At 53.2% G+C, this 19,009-nt stretch overlaps 1 protein-coding gene across 1 annotated transcript in view; it reads left to right on the top strand.

Moving 5' to 3' along the window:
• The window catches only part of DNAH17 (dynein axonemal heavy chain 17), a 154,097-nt gene that overhangs the window by 83,452 nt on the left and 51,636 nt on the right, over positions 1-19,009 (top strand). The window contains exons 45-54 of the mRNA XM_025361810.1: positions 4,332-4,614; positions 4,705-4,878; positions 5,097-5,304; positions 5,818-5,983; positions 9,850-9,952; positions 11,007-11,154; positions 11,519-11,610; positions 13,726-13,887; positions 14,823-14,987; positions 15,186-15,377. Coding sequence (XP_025217595.1) covers positions 4,332-4,614; positions 4,705-4,878; positions 5,097-5,304; positions 5,818-5,983; positions 9,850-9,952; positions 11,007-11,154; positions 11,519-11,610; positions 13,726-13,887; positions 14,823-14,987; positions 15,186-15,377 — 1,693 coding nt within the window. The remainder of the gene's footprint in view (positions 1-4,331; positions 4,615-4,704; positions 4,879-5,096; positions 5,305-5,817; positions 5,984-9,849; positions 9,953-11,006; positions 11,155-11,518; positions 11,611-13,725; positions 13,888-14,822; positions 14,988-15,185; positions 15,378-19,009) is intronic.

Here is a 19,009-nt window from a genome sequence, read left to right as displayed (position 1 = left end):
AACCCACGCTCACAGGGCATGACGGGGAGTGGGGTGTTCCCGGATGGGCAGTGGTCAGGTTCTCCTGGCCAGAGCATAAAGGGGGAGGCTGCCTCTGGCGGGAAGGTGCTGATGCTGGGCTAAGGTGCAAACGGCGCTTTCCAACGTGACGAGGAAAAGCAGCCGGTCTTGCCAGCAGGACGGGGGCCGCTGGGGATGGGAGAGGAAGGGATGGGTTTAAGAGATACCTGAAATCCGGAGAAATGGAAGACTTGATATTGATTCCAGAGGCATATTTTTGGGCTTGGACACATGGCTGGTGATTGATGGAGTAAGGGATTTCCTGGGGACATAGAAATGAGAGTTTTGTGCAAATGTCCTGCATGGACTTAGGCAGAAATCCCAGTGGGGCATTACTGGGGTAAGAGGCTTCAGAGGAGTGTCTTGGCTAGAGGTCACAGTTCATCCACCCGCCCACCCACTCATCTGCCCACCCGCCCATCCGCCTGCCCACCCACCCATCCACTCACCCACCCATCCACCCACCCACCCATCCACCCATCCACCCACCCACCCACCCACCCACCCATCCACCCACCCACCCACCCACCCATCCACCCATCCACCCACCCATCCACCCACCCATCCACCCATCCACCCACCCATCCACCCACCCATCCACCCATCCACCCATCCACCCATCCACCCACCCATCCACCCATCCACCCATCCACCCATCCACCCATCCACCCACCCATCCACCCATCCACCCATCCATTCACCCACCCACCCATCCATTCACCACCCACCCATCCATCCACTCACCCACCCACCCACCCACTCGTCCACTCATCCACCCACCCACCCACCCACTCGTCCACACATCCACCCACCCACCCACTCACCCACCCACTCATCCACCCACCCACCCACCCACTCACCCACTCATCCACCCACCCACCCACTCATCCACCCATCCCCCCACCCATCTATTCACCCACCCACTCATCCATACACCCACCTGCCCAGTACTTTGCACACCTGCTATGTGTGTCCAGGATATTCCATGCTGAGGAGCTGGGCTGTCCAGGAAAGATGTAGAGAGGGATGAGAGAAGTTGGCTTTCTGAGAAAAGCCAGCACTGTTGGGGAGGAAGAGGAATCTGTGAGGGATTCAGAGGAGGAATGAACCAAAGGCACAAGGGAACCCAGGACACGTCATCCCAGATACCCAGCGACAAAAGCTTCAGGAGGGAGCAGGCTCAGCAGGATGGCACCCAGAGTCAAGCCAAGGACAGAAGAGTTCCCATTGCATTTGGGAACCAGGTACACCTCCATCGCTCAGGGAGAACAGCTTCAGGGCGTGTTGAGGGCAGAGCCAGATGGCAGTGAGTTACGGAGGAGCCCACAGGAGGCTCTAGAAGTGAGGCCAGTCCTGCCTTTGAGTGCCGGAGGGTAGGGCTGGAACAAGAGGAACGAAGCTTTGCAGTGTTTGTCAAGACAAGAATGATGTTTGACCATGGGATGCAGGCATGGCTGTTTCCAGGTGTATGTAAGTCTACAGGCAAAGAAAATTAAGTTTCTGGAGTTCATGCTGATGCACGTCTTTGCTCTGTGCGTGGGAAGCGAGACCCTCTGCTGGGAGGCAGGCAGCACAGCGTGGCCGGGGTTTGAGAGGGACACCAAGTGAAATGTTCCCTTTGGAGACAGGGCCGGGAGCTGCTGAGCCTGGGTGCCTCTGTGCCGGCTTCTCCAGCAACACTTGCCGCTTACACAGCGTCCTCCAGCTGCTGAAACAATGATCACTAATGGGGCAGCTTCAAACAACAGACATCCTCTCCCAGCGCTGGAGGCCAGAAGTCTGTGACTGAGTAGGCAGTGATCAAGGAGTAGGCAGTGCTGGTTCCCTCTGAGGCTCTGAGGGAGAACCTGTCCCAGGCCTCTCTCCCAGCTCCTGGGGGCTCCCGGCAGTCCTTGGCGTCCCTCAGCTTATGGACACACCCCTCCCATCTCCTTGCCACACACGTGGCCTTCTCCGTGTGTCCGTGTCCAAATTTCTCGCTGCTTATAAAGACACGGCCATTGGATTCAGGGTCCACCCGAAATCCAGGATGATCTTGTCTCAAGATCCTTGATTACATCTGCAAATGCCCTTTCTCCAAACCAGGGCGCATTCTGGGTTCTGGGTGGACGTTCTTTCGCAGGGCCACCATTCCTACCCACTGCACCATGTGTGGGAGTTTCCAGGGTAGGCAAAGACAATGTCCCGGGAACTGAAACGAAGCCCAGGTAGGAGCTGCTGAGACACAGGGACAGGAAGAAGACAGGATTGTGGGGTCCTCAGGGGGACACCCTATGGGAGCAGAGAAGAGGGAGCCAGAAGCAAAGCCAGCATGAACCGAGGCAGGAATTGGACGCCTCCAAGGAGTAACCTAGAGGAAGCAGGAGGAGGAGACCTGAGGATTGGCAGAGGAGAGAATGGAAGTGGACGAGAAGCAGGCCCAGCGTCCCTAGATAGCAGGAGCAGCCGTCCTATAGGCAGCTGCCAGGAGCAGGGACACCCGACACACCCAGGATGGCCGTGGGGACAGGGCAAGAAGCCATAAGGATCAGACGTAAGAAAGTCGGCCTGTCTCACAAACATGTCTTTCTCCTGGGGCCTGTGCCGTGCGTATCAGAGCCAGCGCACACGTCGGCACGCACTCAGTGACTCCTACCAAGGCAGCATCACAAATTTGACACAAATATCTTCAAAGTAGAAGGCAGAAAGCAACAGCCTCTGCATAGATTTGCAAATCAGTCTCCCCTACTGAAGACCAACTGGACTCGGAATTCAGTTCTCAGCTGCGACAGGCATGGAGACACCTTGCTTCGCGTAGAGACGTATGAAGGTTTCCTCTATTATGCTGGATAATACAGTGTGCTGCACAGCAAAGACATTCAGCTCTCAGTTCTCTGTTGTGATAGAGGTTCAGGAAGGAGCGGAGGTCCCAGGACAAGAGCACACTCACAGAAGAGTGAGTGTCTGGCCGGGCACGGTGGCTCATGTCTGTAATCCCAGCACTTTGGGAAGCTGAGGTGGGCAGATCATCTAAAGTCAGGAGGTCAAGACCTGCCTGGCCAACGTGGCGAAACCCCATCTCTACTAAAAATACAAAAATTAGCCAGGCGTGGTGGTGCGTGCCTGTAATCCCAGCTACTTGGGAGGCCAAAACAGGAGAATCACTTGAACCCAGGAGGCAGAGGTTGCAAGGAGCTGAGATCACACCACTGCACTACAGCCTGGGCAACAGAGCAAGACTCCATCTCAGAAGAAGACGAAAAAAAAAAGAGTGAGCATCTGTCTAAAGAGGGCTGTCTGTCGGTTGATGTAGGGCAGGCTGGCTGTGTGTGCTAACAGGAGCTTCCTGCTTAAGCCCTGAGCATCCTGAAAATGATGCACATGCTGTGCTCACTGGCACTCAAGGGAGCCAGGCGCTAGTGATGCTTTTAGCAGACGCTGATTTGGCGACACTTACCCTGGACAGGCCCTCTTCTCTGAGCTTTAAAAATATCAGCCCATGTAGTCCTTGGAAATGAGGGTCATGGAAACATCACCCATGTTTACAGATGAGAAACCAGGGACAGAGGCATGTGCAGTAACTTGCCAAAGCAGCAGCTGGCCATGGTAGAGCCAACTCAAGCCTGGGTAGTCAGGTCCCAGAGTCCACACCCCTCACCGCCATGGCGGGCCACCTCCACACAAACCACCCAGAGGTGTCTGTGGCTGAAAGTCCGGTGTGGCTCTTCATGGATTGCTGGTTGTATTGATTTGGACTCTTACACTGAACATGGCAAATTCAACTCAAGCTAACTGAAGCTTTAAAAAAAAAGCACCAAGGGGTGCTTCGGGCATGGCTGGATCCAGGAGTCCAGATGATGTAATGAAATATCCCCGCTCCTATCCTTGTCTCTCCTTTCTACCCACTTCCTGTCCCCACCTTCCCGCCCCTGAGATGACATCATGAGATCTTTCTCCTTTTCTGTTCTTCTCCCATCCCCCAGCCCTTGGTATGTGCGTCGCCTGTGATAGCAAGAACAGCTCCCAGCTGTTCTAGACCTACAGCACCCCCATAGCTAGCAAGCCCAGAGAGGGCACAGCCCCCACGATCCTGGCACCCTCCTCCGACCCTTACAGGGCCTGCAACTTGCCCCTCTGGCACCCTCGTTTGGACCCATTGCCATACAGGCGTGGCAAGCCTGAGGGCAGCCCCAGCAGAATTGGGTGGAGGTGAGGAGGGGCGTTTACCAAGGCAGGGACACTGGCAGACCCAGAGCAGTGGCCGTGTCATCGGCACCTCCTGTCACCCCCAGGGTGGTGAGCAGCTGGATCGAGAGGCGCAAGGTGCAGTCGGAGAAGGCCAACCTAATGATCCTCTTTGACAAGTACCTACCCACGTGCCTGGACAAGCTGCGCTTTGGGTTCAAGAAGATCACACCAGTGCCGGAGATCACGGTGATCCAAATGATCCTGTACCTGCTGGAGTGCCTGCTCACAGAGAAGACCGTGCCCCCCGACTCCCCCAAGGAGCTGTACGAGCTGTACTTCGTGTTCGCCTGCTTCTGGGCCTTCGGCGGGGCCATGTTCCAGGACCAGGTGATGCACCTCGGGGGCCTGGCCACCCACACAGGGTCTCTTGGCATCCCGCTGAGCTGGGCCCTGATTTTCACTTCTGTGTCTCAACAGCTTGTAGATTATCGAGTGGAGTTCAGCAAATGGTGGATCAATGAATTTAAGACCATCAAGTTCCCCTCACAGGGAACGATTTTCGACTACTACATTGATCCCGACACAAAAAAATTCCTGCCCTGGACAGATAAAGTGCCCTCCTTTGAGCTGGATCCTGATGTCCCACTGCAGGTAACTGTCCCCAAAGCAGGGCCACTGACTGGCAAGTTAGAGGCAGGAATCTGTGCAGCACCCCCCACACGCCTGCATAGAACGTCCAAATGCCCGATTTTCAACAGTAGGACCTTTTTGGTAGAACATGGCCTGCACGCTAACAGGAGACAGAAGTGTCTGAGAGTCACAGCTTCCTCCCCTCCCTCCCCTCCCTCCCCTCCCTCCACCTCCCCCAGGCCTCTTTGGTCCACACCACGGAAACCATCCGCCTCCGCTACTTCATGGACCTGCTCATGGAGAAGTCCTGGCCAGTGATGCTGGTGGGGAACGCGGGGACGGGCAAGTCGGTGATGATGGGGGACAAGCTGGAAAGCCTGAACACCGACTACTACCTGGTGCAGGCCGTGCCCTTCAACTTCTACACGACCTCGGCCATGCTGCAGGGTAAGGCTGGTCTGGTCACACCCTGCCTACCCGGCTGACCCCACAGCCCCCATTCCCTGCTGTCCCCTCTCACTGCAGGCCCAGGCACTCGCCAGCCACTTTGCACCTTCTCACTTCCCACGCCCCACCCGCTAGCCTTTCCTTCCTGAGTCGGAGACAAAGGAGGAGCAGCCGGGACCCCTCTTTCTGGTGCTCCCCGGTGGGCGTGGTGATGGGGGTTTGATGGCCAGTCGAGGCAGCAGGTCCCCCGGGAGTGTCTCAGCCAATCTGAGGTGATCCAAAGGTGACGAGGGCAAGGTTCCTGCCACCCTCACCTCTCATCGCTCTGTTTATTCCTGGGGCTGTAGCCGGTGCTCCCTCAAGGGCCACTTTCAGGGCAGGTGCATTTGGTAAAGTTGGATCCCAGCCAGGTCCCATCTTCTGTCCTCCAGGGGAGCAGGTAACGTCCCTCCCTACCTAACAGGCTCTGGCTCAGGAGACTCAGGTGGGCAGCTGGCCCTCTGCCCTCTCTAGGGGTGTTGGAGAAGCCGCTGGAGAAGAAATCAGGGAGGAACTACGGGCCGCCAGGCACTAAGAAGCTCATCTACTTCATTGACGACATGAACATGCCCGAGGTGGACAAGTATGGGACGGTGGCCCCACACACCCTCATCCGGCAGCACATGGACCACCGGCACTGGTTAGATGGGGCGGGGCCCGGGGGAAGGGCGTGGCCACGGGGCAGTGAGGGCAGGGCCAGGGAGGAGCGCAGGAAGAGGTGGAGCCCCAGGGCAGTAGGGCCGACTGGTGTGGGGCCATGGGGACGGGGCTGCAACCTGGGTTGGGAGACACGGGTCGTAGCTGGGCCCCCAAGCTTGTGTGGCCACAAGGCATTGAGGCAGGGCCAGGGCAGGGGAGAGGTTGTATCAGTTTCGTCCATCGCCCATTTCACAAACATATAGCTGTGGCCTAGAGCCCCAGTGGAGGGGATCCCCTTCCACTAAGGTGTCTGTCCCACCGGGAGATGAAGAAGCACATTACCTGGTAAAGGAAGAGCCCTGAGGAAAACCCCCAGCACAGTCACAGAGGAGCCCCCAGTTCCTCAGAGTCCCAGCAGAGAGATGCCCCTGGGGAGATAGTGCTCAGCTGGAAGCTGTGTCGCCCTGGCTGTGGGACCTTGGAGAGCATTCTGGGTGGAGAGAATGCCACGTGTAAAGGCCTTGCGGCAGGTGAAGGAGCCCAGGGAGGGCCCGGTGTGGCAGGAATGTGAGAGCCAGAGGGAGAGGGTACCCAGGGCAGCTGCGGCCAGAATCCCAGGGCCTCAGTACAGAGTGCAGACTTTCTCCTAATGGCACCAAGAAGCCGAGGGTGGCACATTTAGGTTTGCAGCTTGGAAAGATGAGAACATTCAGGTCAGTTGTCTCTCTTTTTTTTTTTTTTTTTTGAGACGAAGTCTCGCTCTGTCACCCAGGCTGGAGTGCAATGGCTCGATCTTGGCTCACTGCAACCTCCACCTCCTGGGTTCCAGGAATTCTCCTTCCTCAGTCTCCTGAGTAGCTGGGAATAAAGGCGTCCGCCACCACACCCAGCTAATTTTTGCACTTTTAGTAGAGAAGGGGTTTTGCTATGTCGGCCAGGCTGGTCTTAAACTCCTGACCTCAGGTGACCCACCCGCCTCGGCCTCCCAAAGTGCTGGGATTATAGGTGTGAGCCACCGTTCCCAGCCACAGTTGTCTCCTAAAATAAGCAAGTATCCCAGGCCAAACCGGAGCCTTCTCAGGCCAAAGGAGCCTAGAAACCGGTCCGTTTGTTCGTGAAGCCTGGTCTCATGCCAAGAAAGGGAGGCATGGGGGATTAGGTTGCCTACTTAAGGTCAGGGCCCTAATGAGTGGCAGAGCTGGATTATTTTTTTTATATGTATATTTTTTCCGAGACAGAGTTTCGCTCTTGTTGCCCGGGCTGGAGTGCAATGGCACGATCTCAGCTCACTGCAACCTCTGCCTCCTGGGTTCAAGCGATTCTCCTGCCTCAGCCTCCCGAGTATCTGAAATTATGGGTGCCTGCCACCACGCTCAGCTAATTTTTGTATTTTTGTAGAAATAGGGCTTTACCATATTGGCCAGGCAGGTCTTGAACCCCTGACCTCAGGTGATCCGCCCACCTCAGCCTCCCAAAGTGCTGGGACTATAGGCATAGGCCACTGCACTCAGCCGGAGCTGGATTTTGAGTGCAGATATGTCTGACTCCATCACTTGCCTTTTCCTCACTAAACGACACTCCCAGAGCTCACAACTGTAGGAAGCCTATGCTGTGCTGCAGGCTGTGATGTGGGGACGTGGGCATGAGAGGTGGCTCCCTGCGGGAGGTGATATAGCTGCCACTCTGAGCAGGGAGCCTGGAGAGAGTCTGACATCATTTCAGAAGAATTGCCCGTGGTGTGGGGTGGGAGATTGGAGGGTACCCAGACAGGAGAGGAGGGCAGGTGCATGCATGAGAGCCCACTCGTTCCTCTCTGCAGGCAGGTCTACTGTGAGGACCATGGGGGCTCAGCCTCGGCTCCCCCAAGTCTCAAGTCCCCTTCCAAGAGCTTCACAGGGTCACGTGTTCTTGTAAAATGTCCTTAAGATTTTTGTTTTCTTTTCCTTAAGGAGGGACCGCCACATTCTTAAGCTTCAGCCCTAGGTCCACATCTGCCGTGGAGTTTACCCTGAAGGATCTTCAGGAGGGGCGGCAGAATCAGATTTGAGTTTTCAAAAGATAAAAGATCCCTCTAGAATATTGGATTAACATGGCCCCACGACAGCAGGGAAGGATGGACCGTTTAGTGGATGTGTCAGGAAAAGGCTCACTTGTGGAAGAAAAGTCAGGCAGACAAGATGGGGCCCATGGGAAGGACAGGCCCACAGGCAGAGGGTGAACTGTGAGGTGGATAGAAGCAAACAGGGACAACATCCGTGACCTGAGAAGTGTGCGCGGGGGAGGACTTCTCAGACAAAAGTTTCACAAGCACACACAGAAAGGCAAAAAATTGATGGCTGTGATTGAAATCAAAATTAAGGAATTTCACTCAATGAGAGACACCATGTACAAATATAATGGAGAAATAAAATAATGGAAGAAAACATTTGCAATGTGTAAAATTGACAATGGATTAATATCTGAAATATACAAGGAATTACTAGAAACTAACAAGAGACAACAACTTTCAGCATACAGCGTGCATAATGGCGGGGAAAAAAACAAAGGTGCTGAGCACAGTGGCTCGCGCCTGTAATCTCAACATTTTAGGAGGCGGCGGCAGGAGGATCACCAGGTCACCTAGTGAGACCCTGTCTCTATAAAAACTTAGCCGGGCATGGTAGTGTGAGGCTGAGGTTGGGAGGATGACTTGAGCTCAGGAGATCAAGGCTGCCATGAGCCGTGATCACCAATGCACTCCAGCTGGGGTGACAGAGCAAGACCCTGTCTCAGAAAAAAAAAAAAAAAAAAAAAAGTAGTGTAGTGTGACATCAAGGAAATTATTCAGCCTATTTTATTTATTTTTTAAACAAAGTCTCGCTCCGTTGCCCAGGTTGGAGTGCAATGGCATGATCTCGGCTCACTGCAACCACCGCCTCCCAGGTTAACGCCATTCTCCTGCCTCAGCCTCCCGAGTAGCTGGGATTACAGGCACATGCCACCACACCCGGCTAATTCTTGTATTTTTAGTAGAGACAAGGTTTCACTATGCTGGCCGGGCTGGTCTCGATCTCCTGACCTCAAGTCATCTGCCCACCTCAGCCTCCCAAAGTGCTGGGATTACAGGCGTGAGCCACTGTGCCTGACCTATTCAGCTTATTTCATAATAGCAGCCATTAATAATTATCCTGATGACAGGGATGGTGAACATTTTTTTTTTTGCATACTTACTGTATGTCAGGTACCCTTCCCAGTGTTTTTTCATATGTTAGCTCATTTTATCCTCCTAATGACCCATCGCACAGGAGAGGATATTGAGGCAGAGAGATGTTAACCAAGTTCCCAGAGCCCCAGCATTGCTCAGAGGAAGAACTGGAACATAAAGCCCAGCCTGCTCTCTGAGCCACTCTTTTGCCTCTTGTTTCAAAATTTCTCTTGAGAGCGTGAAGTCACAGCAGCTGCTTCACATATTGTCAGTGTCTTTGGAGGGTTTTTAAAACCACATGGAGTAATCCCAGCATTTGGGAGGCCAAGGCAGGCAGATCACAAGGTCAGGAGATCAAGACCATCCTGGTTAACATGGTGACACCCCGTCTCTACTAAAAATACAAAAATTAGCTGGGCATGGTGGCGGGTGCCTGTAGTCCCAGCTAGTCGGGAGGCTGAGGCAGGAGAATGGTGTGAACCCGGGAGGCGGAGCTTCCAGTGAGCCAAGATCACGCCACTGCACTCCAGCCTGGGCGACGGAGCAAGACTCTGTCTCAAAAAAACAGCAACAACACCACCAAAAAAAAAAAAACAAGGAGGGCATTCTTGGAAGCGAAGTGGGGGCAGGGGGTGGCTCCTCCAGGCCGGGGGTGCAGCATGAACGCTGGTCTCCCCCCTCAGGTACGACAGACATAAGCTGACGTTAAAAGACGTCCATAACTGTCAGTACGTGGCCTGCATGAACCCCACTTCTGGATCCTTCACCATCGACCCCAGGCTTCAGGTAAGCAGAAACCACACTCGTTCCCGTCACCTGCTGTGAGTCTGAGGCTTGCTTCTGGCAAATGAGAGGAAAAACTTTGGTTTAGGATGTTAGGGTTGCAGGCTGACATTCTCTGGAGAACTCCTTAACCTTGCAGAATGTATCAGAAAATTCCAGGGCATGGGGAGGACGGACAGCTAGCCAGCCTTCCCTGTGACCTGGTCAACTGGCAGAGTTAGCCGATAAAAATGCAGTCAAATCTGAACTCCAGGTAAATACGTTTTTAGTCTAAGTATGTTACATACAATATTTGGGGCATACTGTTCTTTTTTTGTTTTGTTTGTTTTTGTTTTGAGGCTGAGTCTCACTGTGACGCTCAGGTTGGAGTACAATGGCACCATCTCAGCTCACTGCAACCTCTGCTTTACAGGTTTAAGCAATTCTCCTGCCTCAGCCTGCCGAGTAGCTGAGACTACAGGTGTGCGCCACCACACCTGGCTAATTTCTGTATTTTTAGTAGAGAGGAGGTTTCACCATATTGGCCAGGCTGATCTCGAACTTCAGACCTCAAGTGATCCACCCGCCTCGACCTCCCAAAGTGCTGGGATTACAGACGTGAGTCACTGTGCCTGGCCTGGGACATACTATTCTTAAATATATATATACACACACACACACACACACATATATATATATATTTGTTGTTTATCTGAAATTTAGATTTAGCAGGGCATCCTGTATTTTATCTGTAGCCCTTACCCGGACAGACTTTGCCTCTAAGTTATCTGAACACACAGAGACCTGGATTTAAACCCAGGCCTGTGCTCTGAGCCCCTCTCTTGCCTATGCCAAAATTCTTCTTGAGAGCATGAAGTAAGTGTGACTGTTTCACGTGTAGTGATACTTAATGCGGTTTTACCACGTGCAAGGCACAAGGAGGGTAACTGCCCATTCTGACAGTGCCTAAAAGACCTTCGACCATGAGGACAGGGGCCACTCTCCCGCGAAGGTGGCCCTGGCCCCAGGCAGGACCCCAAGAGCTGGCTGACGGGAGTTTGTGGTTGTTCCCGGGCAGCGCCATTTCTGCGTGTTTGCTGTGAGCTTCCCTGGCCAGGAGGCCCTCACCACCATCTACAACACCATCCTGACACAGCACCTGGCCTTCCGCTCAGTCTCCATGGCTACCCAGAGGATAAGCAACCAGCTGGTGGCCGCGGCCCTGGGTAAGCTGGCTGGCCTCATCCCCTCTCCCGTCGGTAAAACCTACGGCTCTGTGGGCTGATAGTTCTTCACATTTTCCCTTGATAAATATTTAATTTGTACTTCTGAATCAATATTTTTAAAACGATGCTATGTTTCAACAGGAGAAATTGTGAAATACAATTGCTTCATGGGGAGGTAGAGGCTAGGAAATTCGATACACAAATGATTTAAGGAGAACAGCAAACTTCCTCTTTGAAGAGCTGTGCAGATTTCTTACTCCAGTTGTCACCATTTTGTAGTCCATTGGCTTTAGAAACTTGAAGCTTGCACTTCCTGGGGCCGTTAAGAGTACATAAGAATCCACGTGTCTTTTTCTTCTAACAGCTTTGCATCAGAAAGTTGCAGCAACATTTCTTCCCACGGCCATTAAGTTTCATTATGTCTTCAACCTCAGGGACCTCTCCAATATTTTCCAGGTACTGCTCTTGTAGCTTTGTGTCATGCCTGCCTTACGGCCCAGTGCCCAATCCACAGTTGCTTTCCTCACCACAGCTCTCAGGGAGGTGTGGACTGACGATGGTGGTGATAGTGATGGTAATGATAATGGTGGTGATGGTGGTAATGGTGATGATGATGATAATGGTGGTGGTGATGGTGATGACGGTGGTGGTGACAATGGTAGTGACGGTGGTAATGGTGATGGTAGTGGTGATGGTGGTGGTGATAATGATGGTGGTGATGACAATAGTAGTAGTGATGATGATGGTGATAGTGGTAGTGATGGTGGTGATAACGGTGGTGGTGACAGTGGCAGTGATGGTGGTGATGGTGATGGTGGTGGTGATGGTAAGAATGGTGATAATGATGGTGGTGATGATGGTGATAGAGGTAGTGATGGTGGTGATAATAGTGGTGGTGGTGGTGATGGTGATAATGGTGATGGTGATATGATCGTGGTGATGGTAATGTGGTGGTGATGTGATGGTGGTGGTGGTAGTGGAGATGATAATGGTGATGGTGATGATGATGGTGATGATGTGGTCATAGTTACGATGATAGTGATGGTGATGATGGTGGTGGTGATGGTGGCAATGTGATGGTTATGATAGTGATGGTGATGGTGAAGATGGTGGTGATGGTGACAATGGTGATGATGGTGATGGTGGTGATGGTAATGATGGTGGTGGTGATGGTGATGATGGTGATGATGGTGGTGATGGTGATGATGGTGGTGATGGTGGTGATGGTGATGATGGTGGTGGTGATGGTGATGATGGTGGTGATGGTGGTGATGATGGTGATGGTGGTGATGATTGTGGTGATGTGATGGTTATGATAGTGATGGTGGTGGTGATATGATGGTGTAATGGTGATGATGGTGGTGTTACGGTGGTAATGGTGATGGTGGTGATGATGGTGATGTAATGATGATGATGGTGGTGGTGGTGATGGTTATGTTGGTGGTGATGGTAATATTTCATTTACTGACTGCTTACTCTGAGTCAGGGATTGGGTTTGGCACCTTACATTCCTATTTTCTCCTCCAACAACACATAAGTTTGGTGCTTATATCCCCATTTTGTGGCTGAGTTTGTGGCTGAGGGAGGCTAAGTTACGCCCACCTCCTCCCATTTAAAGTATCAGCCCAGGCGGGTGCAGTGGCTCATGCCTGTAATCCCAGCACTTTGGGAGGCTGAGGCAGGCAGATCACGAGGTCAGGAGTTCGAGACCAGCCTGGCCAACATGGTGAAACCCCATCTCTACTAAAAATACAAAAATTAGCCAGGCATGGTGGTGCGTGTCTCTGTAGTCCCAGCTACTCAGGAGGCTGAGGCAGGAGAATTACTTGAACCCAGGAGGCAGAGGTTGCAGTGAGCCAAGATCGTGCCACTGCACTCCAGCCTGGGCAACAGAGTGAGACTACATATCAAAAAGTAAAAATTAAAATAAAATAAAGTATCAGCCCAAATGCCACGCCCTCACAGAGGCCGCTCCTCATCCCTCACACTCTGTCTCACTGCCCTGGGTGTGTTATTCAGAGCACACATCATAGTGTGCAGTTACCTTGTTTCTTTGTGTACCTGGCCACCTCCCCCACTGGCATTTCAACTCCACAGCGTCAGGGTCTGTTGCATCATCGCTGTGCCTGGGAAATTCAAGGCCCTCAATAAGCTCTTGTCAAACTTGCCCAGGGTTGCTTGCTTAGTAAATGGCCAAGCCAGGACTGGACCAGATAGGCTTGCTGCGGTACCCAAGCCTGTGACCTGCCCTGTGGCATCAGTCACCTGGTTCCCCTTGCAATTAGCCTCTTTTGTCCCTCCTCCACCATTCACTTTACTAGAGGATGAGGCCCCAACCCTGTCCTGTGAGGAAAACTCCACATCTCTCAGGACACAGACACACACTCTGGCATCCGGGATTTGTGGGACTTCCGTGATGAGTGGCTTCCCTGGCCCCAAGTGAATGCTGTGTCAACAGCTGAACAGGTCCCCTCATCCCAGGGGAGGGGCTGCTGCTCAGGTCATCTGTGTCTAGCACTGGGCTCGCCTTCATAACAGCTGATGGTGCTGACCATCCCGTATTTGGGGCAGGGACTCTTATTTTCCACAGCAGAAGTTCTGAAAACCCCACTGGACCTTGTCCGCCTTTGGCTACATGAGGCTGAACGAGTGTATGGTGACAAAATGGTTGACGAAAAAGATCAGGAAACATTGCATAGAGTCACCATGGCCTCCACCAAGAAGTTCTTTGATGTAAGTCAAGCTGCTCGGTCCCTCTGCTGAGCCCAGAACGGCTCCAAGAGGGTGGAGCATTGGCAGCCAATGAGAACTGCAGCCCTCTCGGAAGGGCCCTTTGTTGGGGGTGGGAAGATCCATGTTAGGTTCCACGCGATAATTCAGCACATGGCCATGGATCTGAGGGTTCTCCGTGATAATTCCTGCACGTGGCCATGGATCCGAGGGTTCACATGATAATTCCAGCACGTGGCCATGGATCAGAGGGTTCCACGTGATAATTTCAGCACGTGGCCATGGATCCGAGGGTTCCACGCGATAATTTCAGCACGTGGCCATGGATCTGAGGGTTCCACGCGATAATTCCAGCATGTGGCTGTGGATCCAAGGGTTCACGCGATAATTCCAGCACGTGGCTGTGGATTCAAGGGTTCCACGCGATAATTCCAGCACGTGGCTGTGGATCCGAGGGTTCCACGTGATAATTCCAGCACGTGGCTGTGGATCCGAGGGTTCCACGCAATAATTCCAGCACGTGGCCATGGATCCGAGGGTTCCACGCAATAATTCCAGCATGTGACTGTGGATCCAAGTGAGGAAGAATTGACCACTCAGTAGATCAGGGTGTGATCACCTCCCTCTGTCCACTTGGGATGGAGAAAGGCCCTGCTTGGCTCAGTGTGCCTCGCTGATGTGTCCCATGTATTCTTGGCAGAATCATTTCTTTGGACTATGAATTCATTCCTAATATGGTGGGGATGGGACCCTCCCACCCTAGGAAATTTTGCCCCAGTGGTTTGCTGGGCCCACAGCAGCAGATTTGGGCCCCTGGAGACTTGGCCTGGTACCCCGGCGTGACCTCCTAGGTCACTTTGGCAAAGTACTGAGCTGCTGATAACTATCTGTGCGGTCGTGGTGGCAAAAACCAGAAGTATCGTCTTTTTTTTCTCTAGGATCTTGGTGATGAACTCTTATTTGCCAAGCCAAATATCTTCTGCCACTTTGCTCAAGGGATTGGCGATCCTAAATACGTTCCTGTAACCGACGTGGCTCCTCTGAACAAGCTCCTCGTGGACGTCCTGGACAGCTACAATGAAATTAATGCAGTCATGAATTTGGTGAGCAGGCTGGAGCTGATAGCAAGGGCACAGGACCTGGACAGGGTCACCCTCTCCGGTTGCATTGTCAACATCCGAGTGGCATTCTGTGGGGCTGTGTGGCGCGCGGTGCACACCTCAGCGTGTGCAGTCTGTGCTGGTGAACAGAGGTGATTCCAGGTGCTGCAGGATGTTGCAGGATCTCTCCGGTTTCTGTAGGTGCTGTTTGAGGATGCCGTGGCTCATATCTGCAGGATTAATCGCATCTTGGAGTCTCCCCGGGGGAATGCCCTGCTGGTGGGGGTGGGTGGCAGTGGCAAACAGAGCCTCTCCCGCCTGGCAGCATACATCAGCGGCCTTGACGTGTTTCAAATCACCCTCAAGAAGGGCTACGGGATCCCCGACCTCAAGGTGAGAGCTTACAGTGCAATAAGCTGCCTTTTGGGGTAGAGTCGGGGAGTAAAGAAAAACTTCACTCCCTTTTCCAAAATGAAGCCAGCCAGCACAGGGAGTCCGAGCGTCACCAATAGCCCTTATCTAAAGGATCTTTATCTTAGAAACAGAGGCCAGAAAACCTCTGTGCGTGCCAGTGTGCGTGCCCATGTGACTGAGGTGAAGAGTGTGAAACCTTCCGGCCCAGGGGACTGAGGTGAAGAATGTGAAACCTTCCAGCCCATGTGACTGAGGTGAAGAGTGTGAAACCTTCCGGCCCGTGTGACTGAGGTGAAGAGTGTGAAACCTTCCGGCCCGTGTGACTGAGGTGAAGAGTGTGAAACCTTCCGGCCCGGGGGACTGAGGTGAAGGGTGTGAAACCTTCCGGCCCGGGGGACTGAGGTGAAGAATGTGAAACCTTCCTGCCCAAGGGACTGAGGTGAAGAGTGTGAAACTTTCTGGCCAGTGTGACTGAGGTGAAGAGTGTGAAACCTTCCAGCCTGTGTGACTGAGGTGAAGAATGTGAAACCCTCTGGCCTGGGGGACTGAGGTGAAGAGTGTGAAACCTTCTGGCCCGGGGTACTGAGGTGAAGAGTGTGAAACCTTCCAGCCCATGTGACTGAGGTGAAGAGTGTGAAACCTTCCAGCCCATGTGACTGAGGTGAAGAGTGTGAAACCTTCCAGCCCATGTGACTGAGGTGAAGAGTGTGAAACCTTCCGGCCCCTGTGACTGAGGTGAAGAGTGTGAAACCTTCCAGCCCGTGTGACTGAGGTGAAGAGTGTGAAACCTTCCGGCCCAGGGGACTGAGGTGAAGAGTGTGAAACCTTCCAGCCCATGTGACTGAGGTGAAGAGTGTGAAACCTTCCGGCCCGGGGGACTGAGGTGAAGGGTGTGAAACCTTCCGGCCCGGGGGACTGAGGTGAAGGGTGTGAAACGTTCCGGCCCATGTGACTGAGGTGAAGAGTGTGAAACCTTCCGGCCCATGTGACTGAGGTGAAGAGTGTGAAACCTTCCGGCCCATGTGACTGAGGTGAAGAGTGTGAAACCTTCCGGCCCGTGTGACTGAGGTGAAGAGTGTGAAACCTTCCGGCCCGGGGGACTGAGGTGAAGAGTGTGAAACCTTCTGGCCCAGGGGACTGAGGTGAAGAATGTGAAACCTTCCGGCCCGGGGGACTGAGGTGAAGGGTGTGAAACGTTCCGGCCCATGTGACTGAGGTGAAGAGTGTGAAACCTTCCAGCCCATGTGACTGAGGTGAAGAGTGTGAAACCTTCCGGCCCGGGGGACTGAGGTGAAGAGTGTGAAACCCTCTGGCCTGGGGGACTGAGGTGAGGAGTGTGAAACCTTCCTGCCCGAGGGACTGAGGTGAAGAGTGTGAAACCTTCTGGCCCATGTGACTGAGGTGAAGAGTGTGAAACCTTCTGGCCCGTGTGACTGAGGTGAAGAGTGTGAAACCCTCCGACCCGTGTGACTGAGGTGAAGAGTGTGAAACCTTCCGGATCATGTGACTGAGGTGAAGAGTGTGAAACCTTCCGGCCCGGGTGACTGAGGTGAAGAGTGTGAAACCTTCCGGCCCGGGGGACTGAGGTGAAGAGTGTGAAACCTTCCAGCCTGTGTGACTGAGGTGAAGAGTGTGAAACCTTCCGGCCCGGGGGACTGAGGTGAAGAGTGTGTCTATTGACTACTCGATGGACACAAGTCCAGAAAGTCAACCCAGATCACAGAGGCAGAGAGATTGAATTCCTGCCCTTGGTCACTAAGTGTCCCAAATTGTTCCCTATTGTCTGTCCAGATTACAGAATTCAGAGCCATGACTGGGTTTCTAACTGCATGCCTGAGAGGCTGAATGGCTGCTTTTGGAATGAATGAAATAAACATTAGAGTAAACATAAGATTTCCCATGCCCAAGACACACTGCTGAGGGTTTTTATTGATTTCTTACTCCTGAACATCTGCTTTCCCAAGCAACTGCGTGCCATTAGTTCAGAAGGAATCATCGTGCCTGAGATTAGACCTGAAATTGATTGCACCGTGCTACACGGTCATGCCTTCTCTGTGTGTGTGCTGGGGCCGCTGTTGTGGGGCCAGGACGATGCCAGACCCAAGGGGGAGCCCTAAGGGGACCCTCCCGCAGCACATGGCCCTGAGGCAGTCGCTGGGCTTGTGGCTTTAGCAGGCGGACCTGGAGCCACTGATGCTGGGAGTGGTGGGAGGCATCTGCAGGCAGAGACCCTGGAGGGGCAGTGCAGGCTGTGCCAGGGACAGCCAACCTCTGGGAGAGCCTCCAGTTTCTGGCCGGCTGTTTTCTGCCTTCCCAGTGGATTCTACTCCATATAGAAAGGGACCGGCCTGCTCTTTTTTGAACTCCTCAGATGGGCACTCCCGAACACAGCCCTGCCCTCTGGACCCATCAGTGGTATATCATGTCATGGGTTCTCAGCATATCTGATGGAGTTAGTTCACATTGGTGGTATCTGTGGCCACTCAAGTGTCGTTTGAACCTGGAGCCATATAGTTTTACTGAGCTTTCTCCATTGAAGTCTCTAGTCTATTAACTAAATCATGTTGGGTTACGTTCACGACAGCATCGTTTCCTTGCTCTGCCTCCCTGCAGGGATTTTCTTCCTGATCCTTCATGTCGGGGCTGATCATGGGTGCTCAGCCTCAGCCTCAGCCTCAGTGGTGCTATTTTATTCATCAGCATCAGCCGCTGCAGCCCTATGATCTGGGCTGTGGAATTTCACTGCCCCTACACGCATCACAAATCAGCTTTGCTATCACTGTCATTTCTTAAACCGCTTCTGTGGATTCAGAACGAAGGGCAGAGGTATACAGTGCTAAAAGTTTCTGTATCGTATTGGGGGAGCCAGACTCCTGAGCCATTTCCACATGATTCTTGTTCTAATAGTGCTGTCATAGTAACAGGCTCACCCCTATGAGGGTAACATACATGTTTGTGATTATGTAATATAAAGTAGGTCCTAGAAGCTGTGGCACCTGCTGGAGGCTACAGGTGCACAGGAAAGGGGTGGAGAATGGACCCTGGAGGACAGTGTGCTGTGTGAAAAGCCCTGGGCTTGGTCCCAAGAAAACGAGATGCCATCAAGATGTCTGAGCAGGGGATAGAGCAGGCAGAATGTGGTAGTGTTCTAGGACACGTGAAGGATAGTTTGAAAGCACAGAAACTGCTGTAGCGTGACCCGGGTGGAGATGGGGCACAAGCCCTGTGACCCCACAAAGGCTGAAAGCGGGCAGGTGCGACGAGAAGGGAGAACAGAGGAGGGGAAACCAGGGCCAGTGAGGGCTGTGCCTGCCGAGAGGGCGTGCGTGACCTTGGGGGCTTGGCTGGGGTCCAGGATCTGAAACCTTCAGATGCTACCGCAGCTACCCTCCCCACACCCCACACACAGCCCCCGGGGGCCAGGCAGTGGGCAGTTTTTATTTCTGGGAAACCTTCCCCGCAGCCTGAGTCAGCAGCCAGAGCTGGGCTGCCCCATGAAGAAAGCCTTTCAGCAGAATGAGGGGCCGTGGTCTCAGCAGCTCAGGTACCTCCCACCCCCGGCTTCCTACAAATGAAAGGGGAGGGGTGAGAAGCAGCCATCGGTGGGGTGG

The sequence above is a fragment of the Theropithecus gelada genome, chromosome 16 (genome assembly GCF_003255815.1).
Source record: "Theropithecus gelada isolate Dixy chromosome 16, Tgel_1.0, whole genome shotgun sequence".
Lineage (NCBI taxonomy): Eukaryota > Metazoa > Chordata > Mammalia > Primates > Cercopithecidae > Theropithecus > Theropithecus gelada.
Note: the sequence above shows the minus strand (reverse complement) of the source record. Positions and strands in the feature narration are given on the sequence as shown.